The sequence below is a fragment of the Podarcis melisellensis genome (genome assembly GCF_964234715.1).
Source record: "Podarcis melisellensis genome assembly, chromosome: 5".
Taxonomy (NCBI): domain Eukaryota; kingdom Metazoa; phylum Chordata; class Lepidosauria; order Squamata; family Lacertidae; genus Podarcis; species Podarcis melisellensis.
This window is the reverse complement of record NC_138537.1, coordinates 53949849-53960175: the sequence shown is the minus strand read 5'-3', so window position 1 is coordinate 53960175 and position 10327 is coordinate 53949849. Positions and strand designations below refer to the sequence as shown.

The window sequence follows — 10327 nt, the reverse complement described above, 5'->3', positions numbered from 1 at the left end:
CCGTAAACTAGCCCATCAAGGGGAAAATGATGGAATGGTATTATTTTCAGTGGCACACACATTTTCTGTGTGAGGGGAATTCTTTAGGTGTTGAAATATTCAAGCATGGCGGTCATCTACCTGCACTAAAATAGTAACATCCAGTAAGGTGCTATGTGTTATTTCTGTAGCTTTAAATTGGCTCAGTGAGTCAGTAGATGTAGAACTTGAATACAAATGTTCCAGAGCCTACTGATACTTACGTAGGCTTTGCCAAAAGAATGGACTTAGTATTTGACCACTGTGACTATATTTCTTCAGCCCTAGGTGATCCATTTGAAAATGAAGCTAAAGCTTAATGATGTGCAATTTGTAGCAGTTTCTGATGGAGTGAAGGATTTCCAACAGAAGAGAAAGTTTATCAGCAAACACCCAGGCAATCCTGCTCTGAGCTTCCTTATAATCCTTTCTGTGCTTCTCTAGCCTTTTTGGCTCACACAGGCTTGCACCCGGTTCCTACCCAACCTGTTGCTTATGTTACTTCTCCCTCCAACTCATTTCGGGACTCCAGGGAACCTCCTGTGTTGGAGTCCTCCAAAAATAATAAAAATTAAAAATTAAAAATGAAGCAGGTCCTGGATATGTATGAACGATTGATGAAAACGGAGGCATGATTGGGGATTGTGCAGTTTAAATGCAGAAATTCTGGTTTCCTTAACTCACCAAATGTCCTTCTCCTTTTCCAGCAGCAATCGGGAGTAAGAAGGTACTTATTATCAAGGCTTAAGGTGCTCCTTTCAGCCCATGCTTGCGTAGAGGAGCTCAGATGGGAGTAAAGTCCACATGGAGGTATGGAAGAGGATCAGGGACTGGCATTGAGAAGATGGTCAGCTGGAATTCATGTTGCCTTATCTGCCTGGTGGTGATCACCATGGCTGGATTTTCGTTGGCTCGGCCATCATACAATTTAGTTGGTGAAGACACCACTTTGGAACCTGAAGGTGAGTCACTGTTGTTGTTTGTTTGTTTAAGTTTTGTTTTTTTGAATGGGGTCATTAATTTCCGAGGATGTTCAGGCTCTGTATAAATAACCATGTACCACCAGCACCAAGGTGATCTCATCACTTGTGTGACTTGTGGAAACTCCTCCACACAGGAACTTAGTTTTCTGTCACCTGTGTTGTTACCATTGACACTGCTCTATTGGACCCAACAGAAGAATGATGCTGTGACTAACTCCAGGTGTGACTATTTTAGCTACAGTGCTAAGGGAGAAAATGTGGCTATGGACAAAATATAGGAGGATGTATTGGTAACATATATGTTACTACCATGTTGGTTATAGTGTGACCCCTAGAACAAGTATTTTCAAAGCTTTCCGCCTTAGAACTCGCAAGTAAGCTACTACTATTTTAAGAAAGTTAAGATTGCGATTCTGTACACATTTAACTGGGAGAAAAGCCACTGAAAGCTGGGATTTACTGCTGAATAGACATTTATAGGTTTGCACTGTTTCTTGGTTGGTTAAGGAGATGTGTACTTCTTTGCAAAATAGGGAGCTTAATTTATTGTTTGACAACTTAAGCCTACAAATAACGTCATGAATTTTGTTTGAGCTAAGCTTTGATTTCTGAAAGGTCATCATCTCCTGTACTAAGTCTTAAAACATGACATCAGTAACATGAAAAAAGACTGTAAGGGGCTCACACTGGGGTATCCATCGTCACATAAGGCTTTAGTCATTTCTCAAGAGGAATAAGGCCTTCTAAACCATAGTATTTAACAGCAGTCTGTTGGGATTCAGTCCAAAATTTCATGCTGAGCTATTTCAGAGCAAAAAAGGCAACATTGTGCATAAAGAGTGTGTCTCTTGTTTGAAAAAACAACAACCCCTTTCTGTTTGTTCATTGTAATTTTGTCCACAGGTAGTCTATTAAAAAGAGATGCATAGCTCAAAAATGACCACAAAAGCCATTTTATTACCACTTATCATTAATTGGGGGTGACCTTTAGATGTCTCATGAACCACATGCAGCACAATTAATGTTTATATATCTTAATTTACTTGACAGAGCAATGCCATGTTTATTGGACTCATAGATGTCTACATCACTAGATTTGCATTAGCATTTATTACTATCTACGCACCTGCTAAGGATTTCTCTGTTGCATTTCCTTTCATCCCAAGCCCCCTATTCCAATTATTATTAGCTCATGAGTGTGTAGTACTGGCATCTTTTGTGCCATTGGGGGTTGGAGAATCTGTGGATACCATCCCCAGAAAGATGCAGTGTCTAAAGGGAGGTTTTAGGGCTGTGGAGGTACTGCCAAAAAGTGCACCCCAGAATTTGGGAAGCTGTGCCAAAGACTTGTGAATATTCAAAGACGGCAACTCTTGGACAGCACCGAGTTGATAAATGGTGCATGTGAAGGTAATCCTTGGTGGGCCCCAAAAACAGACATATGGGGCCACATTTAGTCCATGAGTAGCGTGTTGTGTTGGCCTGTTCATGGAAAAATGGACCCTTTTGTGTGGGTATGTTTGGTTCTTGCTAGTTTTCTAGCGACTTTTCCCCTTATTGTTTCTAAGCCGCAGAAAAATCCTGCGGTGCAAACGCTACAGGGGGTGTTCTGAAATCCAAACAAAATCTGCATGCCGGTGCATGCCAAAGAAAACACAGAAGAATGACAACACTTCAAATTGCTATTGTGTCTTGTACAAATGAGGATTTTTGCAGCTGTAATCGTTTGGAGCTCTCCTCTGGAGCTGATATTCGTTTAGGGACATCCAGGCTCCCAAGTTCCTCAATCTGTGGTATTTTTGGAATTTTAAGATGATGTTTTTGATTACAGTGTATGTATTGGGAGTAAGAAAGTTTGCATTATGCTGAATGGGATAGAGGGCCCCTGTGCTCTATCCTCCCCACCTTCTGGGCCTCACAGTAAGGGGGCTAGTGCATTCTTAATATAGTTGCTGTTATCTTGTAATACAATGAGCTAACACATTTATATTAACTGAACTGTCAAAACAATCTCATCAGTCTAATGTTCATGAAACGTGTCCTCTCCCAGATGCTTTGTTGAGGCGATTTGGCCTCTGTATATCATATAAGACTATGGCTTGCTTCCCCCCTATCCCACCCCTCTCTTCCATCTGTTGGAATGCATAATTGATTCTGTTTCTTTTTGCTTACTCTGTATATGAAATTATGCCTTCCTAGAGATACCCAGAAATTGAGAATCAATTCTTAGAATTTATTTACATTGGTGATCCGGTTGAATTATGCATTTCTAGAAGAAGAAGAAATCTTAATGAAGTGTAGTGATAGCGCAGCCTGTCTTCAGCCGAGCCCACTAGAGATGGCTTTTTTGATTGGGTGAGATTAAAAGAGGCAGGACTCATGACATGTTTAAGGCATGCACCTGCAGCTTGATTCCTTGGGAATGCATCCAACTAAAGCCCTGCTGTTTTAAGGGCAGCTGGATATCTTATTGGTCCTCTAGTCCCTCCACAGAGGCCTTCCAGACCTTGTTGGACTCCAACTCCCATCAGCCCCAGCCAGCCAGCGTTCATGAGAGGAATTCAGGGATCAGGGATAAAGCCCTAGCATAATATGAAGAACAACTTATCCTGTGTCCTGATGTTACTATGCTGTTCATTTTCCCTCCTCCACTACCAGCAGTCGCTGCTGCCATCAGTATAGACTAGAATAGTGGAGGGGGGAAAGTTGGAATGAAAAGGTGTCTAGCAATATTATGAGGTTGTTTTGGGAGAAGGTGCTGGGAGGGTAGAAACAGAATGGAAAAACAATGCATTTTCCATATTTCTTCTGATAAATTACCAACATGTGTTCAAGATTTTCTCTGCAACCGTGAGGGCTAGCAGCCTGCTATACTTGTTTTCCAAAGAAAGTTTAAGGTTTTGTGTGCTTCTTGGTTTATGTTCAGTAATTTGCTTTGCTGGCTGCTTCCTATTCTAAGCCCCCTGATCATAGGCTTAAAGTGGCAGGGATGTTTCTACAGCACAGCACAGAATGTTGTAGTAAAGGAAGAATCCACTCTTTGGGGTCATCATAGTAGTTATTTGTTCTTTTTAGGGGTGGGGGTTATCTTCTGATTAGCTCTTTGAAGGGAGTGTGCATTTTAAAAGCATCTTGCTTCTGGACTAGATATTCACTGTACAGAGTCTGGATCTTATCAGCATGTGGCATTATTGAAAAACAACCAATTTTTTTCCCCTGCGGCAGAAATGTCGTTTACATATATGAAACAATTTCAGATGTGAGAACACTGGAGAATTACTAGCAGAGAGAAAACAGGCTTCCAAACCTAATGGCATAATAAGAACTTTCATGTGGCAGAAGAGATGCAGGAGTGTGGGATGATAATGGAATTCAAACGCCATAATTTGCTCAGCTCCTTTTGCAAACACTCCTTTTTTACGCTGTTGTTGTTTTTTCAATGGTACATTTTGCAGAGAAAAAAACCATGCTTATTCTCTGGGGAGGTCTAAAGACCCCTCAGCATCCCCCTAAGCCTTACTACTTGAGTCAAGAATAGAATGTAAGACACTTCGTGTGACTGTAAAGGAATTATTTAGTGAATTGGGTTAACATCAGAATCCAGCACATGCTTACATAGGAGCAACTCCCACCATGTAAAATGGGGTTTACTCCCAGGAAAGTTTGCCTGGGACTTCTTCTAAAAATGTGAGTGTAAGATCAGATTAAATTTGGATTAACCTCATCAAACAAAATTATTATAAAATGATTTTTAAACTGCAAAGAAATTGAACATATTATTTTATTTGAAGAGAAAGTTCTCAGAACATCACATAGATATTATAGCATCTTAATACTTAACTGGTGAGCACACAGTCATATCCTCTGAGCATCTCTACTCCAAAGTAAGACCCATTGAGTTCAGTGAGGTGAGGCTTACTCCCAGGTAAGGGGTATAGTAGCTTTTCTCCCCTTCGTTTACTACACTTGGGTCACATGCATATTATACATTTAAAGCACATTTATACCACCCTAACAGCCAAAAGAATGCTGGGAACTGTAGTTTGTAAAGAGTTGTTAGGGGAGTCCTCACAGAGCTACAATTTCTAGGACCCTTAATGAACTACAGTTCCCAGGAATGCCTGTATGGTGTGGTTGTGACTATAGTGTGCCTCATTTATAGAATATGAAGTCCAAAACCTCTTACAGCAATTGAACATTAAAACATTTCAGGGACACTTTGGTGTTTGTGGTACTACACCTGGAAAAGCAGGTAGTGGTTGTGGCCAAGGGCATCCTTGAGGTGCACCTTCATGTAGGCTCCATGATGAAGAACCTTACCTTCTCATTTTTAAGATATTTCTCCTAAAATTCAAGGACGGACTCCAGTGAACTTCCAAGCATGGATTTTTAAATGAAGCAACACCATTTATGAAAGGGTATACCTAACAGACTCTCATGAGTCCCGTTGGGTCTTCTGTCTTAGCACATCTTCAGGGACTTCAAAACGCTTGGCATTTAGAATATCTGATTGAATATGTGCTTTCATTCATGAATGATGACTTACTAACAATTCAGTTAATTTGATTAGTAGATGCTACTAAACCCACTATATGGCATTATTTTGATGGGAACATTTTCAAGGTGGTTAAGTAACTTTTACATGTGTCGATGATCAGTTCTTTGCTTGCCAGTTTCTCATAATGTTGTCTTAATTGCTGTTTGCATAGTAATGGATGAGACCCCAGTCTTGAGAGCAGCCTTCAGGCACTGCTGTTGTGCAAATAATAAACCATATTTGTACACCGGAATATGTTTGCTGTAAGCACGCCATTGCACCTTGTGGTATCAAGTTTGCTGCCAAGCATAGTCACGATGACAACCCAGTATTACCAGCACAGCCCCAGATGACTAAACAACGGCATTCTGTTGTGAAGTGCCATAAAGTAACATGAGTAACTGCAGAGCTAGGCTGCACGTAGTTAAGAAACACCAGCATGTAGCTCCCAGTTTTGGGGGCCTGTTATTAGAATCCCAAGTATCTAATCTCATCTAGATAATATTAAAACATTGCCATCTGTGCTAGAATTTCTTCCAGGTGGAACAAGGCATGGAATGCTGTGGAATTTCTGTATGCGAACTGAGCAAATGCCATTGCTGGAAAATTTAGATGGGCAAAATGTAAGCAAATTTAACAATAATAAGAATCCTGGCTCAACAACCCAAAAGTATGCCACTATGGTCTTTGCTATTGTGCAAGCAGCCCATGGCTGAACACTGAGGGTCTTCTGGTAGATTGTAACTGGGCATAAGTTCTTCCTGGCCATTGCCTTCAAAATCCTAGCATCAGCTCTTTCTCCAACAGATACGACTACAAAGTACCGTACTAACTGCTGTGTTGTATCCTCTGGTCCTGTCAGCTGATATAAGGCATTTTTCAGCAGAACAATGAGGGAAGCAATTTTGGTGATTCCCACAGCACTACCACAGCCCCTGCATCCTTCTTAAATCTGCTCTGGAGGGTCCCTGAACCCACTGGAGCATATTAGGAGTAGGGGCTGCAGGGGAGAGGGGACAATGGGAAACAGCAGAAACTGCTCCCCGCCCCCACATGATGGAAGCCTTATCCATCAGTTGAGTAACACTGTTAGATACAAACTAGCAGGGGTTCTTTTTATTTGATCTAAAACAGGCTTCCTCAACCTTGGCCCTCCAGATGTTTTGAGACTACAATTCCCAGCATCCCTGATCACTGGTCCTGCTAGCTAGGGATCATGGGAGTTGTAGGCCAAAAACATCTGGAGGGCTGAGGTTGAGGAAGCCTGATCTAAAATATAACTAATTTCCACCGCTTTTCCTTACAGCAACATGAGTTCTAATAATTGTTACTCTCATGGTAGAATGCATATAACTGAACGCATGGCACTTTTGCTGGACTGGGAAATGGTGCTTGAATTAGAGGGGACAAGGTTTTTAATTTTAAAAAAATCCTAGACACAATTATGATTTCAGATTCCTATACGCAGTTGCTTTTTTGAGCACAGGTTTGGGACATGGAGGGTTTTCCCGAGCCCCCTGTTTGCAGTTTAGCCACATATTAAATACAGACAACTGACAATGTACTGGTGCTTTTCTTACATTGTACGCCTCTGTACACATGCATTGTGTCAATAAAAGGAAAGAGAGTAGGCTTAGCGAAATATTATTTATTTTCTTTCTTTATGGCATTTGTATTCCACCTTTCCTCACGAGCTCAAGGTGGTGTACATGGTTCTCTCCCCACCATATTATCTTAACAACAACCTTGTGAGGTAGGTTAGGCTGAGTGGGAAACCCAAGGTCACCCTTAGAGCTTCATGGCTAAGTAGTATCATTCTACTTCCCCCCATTTTCTTTTTATGACTTAGAATGGAAGCTAAGAGGTTAATTTTTTTGTATGTAAGTTTTCTTCTGCACAGCTATTTTTGAACATCTGTAAAATTTTACTTTCTGGGAAATGCGGTAAATCTTGATCGGTCCACATGAGGCTGTATTCTAAGGAATCTCCAACATGTCAATCATAGGGTAAATCACCCTGGAGTGATTCTTCCTGATAAAAAGTGAGACTTGAGCTGCAGTTTGCCTCCTACAGTTGCTTTTTGCTAGTTCCTTTAAAGCAGGAAATCTGTATTAATTCTGCATTGTGTAAGTGGAATTCCTTGTGTCTTGAGAGAGGCTTTTAAACCTGATCAACATTCTTGTCACAGAGTGAACCCTAATGAAGTTAACCCTTAAGGATGGGAGGTTTGACCGCACATACTGGTTGAAAGACAACTTCGTTGAATTGAATAATTAGTTTAGACATGTATTTGATAAATAGCAAGCTCACTCTTGACCTTCTCTCACTCACGTTGTCTGTTGAGAAACCTGCTGGGCTAGTTAATTTGGCATTTAAATCCCTTTTCAGCTGGTGTACAGACAAACTGTCACTGGGTTTTTAAATATAACCATTTCTAAGTTAAACTGCTCTCTCATTTTTGAAAACAAAAGTATTTACAATCTTCCTAAGGTACAGTTTTTAAGCCAGGGACACCTTTTTGGCTCAAGGGCACAGCAAACTGTCACGGGGGCCTCAGAGGATCCATTTCACGGAAGAAAACTGGTGATGCTTAGAATTCCATCTTCAAACAAGCCCCGCCCCCAATAAAACAGGGGGGGGGGGAGTAGACAGCATCTCCCTTACAAAACAGGCAAAGTGCTCCTACTAAATAAACACAAACTGGGCAAATACTAAACTGGGCAAAACACAAAGAATAGACAAAAAATTTAAAAGCATGCAAGACCCAAGAGGAACACACATCTATGCGGGGGCCAAAGGCTTTATTGGGAAAGAGAGGGTTAGGATTAGAGTTAGGGTTAAGGTGGAGTGTTTGGATGACTGCTTTTCATTCTAGCCACTTAGGACCACCCTTGGTAAAAGCTCAGGGGTTTTTTTCATTAAAAATTAGGGGGTCTTCACAGGTGCCAAGGTAATGTGTATCTGCGGGCGCTATGCCCCTATTGGTGCCATATCATGGACTCCAAGCTTAAGTTCTTGTCTTGGTTGCCTCCAAACTTCCATTTTGTTTTTCAAAGAAGTTTATACTGTGAACAGAAGCATTCAGATGTTCACAGATTATGATCTTGTGAGTCTTCTCTCATGGATCTTACTAGGGAATGCTGTAGAAGTGAACAAGAGCAAAGGGCTTTTATTAATTGCCATATGTTAGAATCAAAACTATTTGTGTGAAACAATTTTCTTTTCTTTTTTTTTGAAATTTCAAAGTTTTGAAATTTACAATTCCTGCAGAGATTGGTAATTTTGGACCAAATGTCAGGATTTTGTGGAATGAGGTGTGTATGCATTCAGACACCACTGGCATCTGAGTTCCTGCATACAGCCCTAGATTTTAATATAAGCCTTGCATTTCAGATTCAGCAGCTGTGCTTTTCATTTAAAATTGTATGTTGAATTCAGGAACTTAGTTACATTTACTAATTTTGGATGGCTATATTTCAGATCTAACTCACTGGCTCACTTTTAGAGAATATGCTTTGTATGCAGGAGTGATTAGATTCAATCTCTTGCATTTCTAGGTAGGCGTGGAAAACATCCTTGTTTGAAAACTCAGAGTGTCACTGTGAGTCAGTATAGAGACGGTCCTGAGGTAGATGGACCAATGATTTTTGTCTGTAGAGGGCAACTTCTTCTGTTTAAGGGAAGATAACCACCTCCTGTAGGGGAGAGTTGGGATCCATGATGTGGGTTGTCTCCACCCACTGGTAGGAAGTCTGAAAAAAAAAGCTTTGAGGGATACTTCAGGGGAGAGACAACCCTCTTGGTCCAGTTCCATTTCCTGCCTTCGCAGGTAGGAGTTTTCCTTCCTGCTGTTTTCAAAAGAAAAATTTGGTGCCTTCTAGAGGTTGCTGAACTCCCAATATCCCCAGGCAGCATGGGCAATGGTTAGAGATAATAGGGAGCTAGAGATAATGGGGAAAGGATGCGAGTGACGCTGTGGTCTAAACCACTGAGCCTACGGCTTGCTGATCAGAAGGTTGGCAGTTCAAATCCCCACGATGAGGTGAGCTCCCGTTGCTTGGTCCCTGCTCCTGCCAACCTAGCAGTTCGAAAGCACGTCAAAGTGCAAGTAGATAAATAGGTACCGCTCTGGCGGGAAGGTAAACAGCGTTTCTGAGCGCTGCTCTGGTTCGGCAGAAGCAGCTTAGTCATGCTGGCCACATGACCCGGAAGCTGTACGCTGGCTCCCTCGGCCAGTAAAGGGAGATGAGCACCGCAACCCCAGAGTCGTTCGCTACTGGTCCTAATGGTCAGGGGTCCCTTTACCTTTAGAGATAATGGTAAGGGCACCAGGTTGGGGAAGCTGCTTCATGGAACCCCCACATGGCATCCTACATCCAACATCCTACATAGCCTCCTTAGAACCCTTCACTCTTAGTTATTTTCCATAGACCGATGATTAAAATGGGAAATAGCCAAATTTTAAAATCGTTTATTGTGGAGAATTTGTAATTACATTTTACAAGCGACAAGAGAGTTTACCATGAAAATGCTGACAGGACCAGAGTTCTTAAGGGAAGTCATGGTTTTATAATGGATGAGGCAACAAATGGTCAATCTGAACCCGTAATAAGTGCAGCGTGACACTTAATATTTTGTAGACCCCCTTTTCCAACTTTGCTAGAAACATTTTAATCTCCTTACTTTTAGTACCTCATTTAACCAGATATTTAATTCCTGCTTAAAGTAAATATTTTATTTGGAAATAGATTTATAAAGAAAAGGACTGTGTAATTTAAGTATAGGTAAT

The 10327-nt window shown here is 41.2% G+C and overlaps 1 protein-coding gene across 3 annotated transcripts in view; it reads left to right on the top strand.

The window, feature by feature from the left end:
- Positions 1–704: 704 nt before the first annotated feature.
- FGFR2 (fibroblast growth factor receptor 2) overlaps positions 705–10327 on the top strand; it is a 105340-nt gene continuing 95717 nt past the window's right edge. For all 3 annotated transcript variants that reach the window (XM_081912672.1, XM_081912671.1, XM_081912670.1), the window contains exon 1: positions 705–980. In XM_081912672.1, the coding sequence (XP_081768798.1) occupies positions 806–980 (175 nt within the window). In that variant the 5' untranslated portion in view covers positions 705–805. The remainder of the gene's footprint in view (positions 981–10327) is intronic.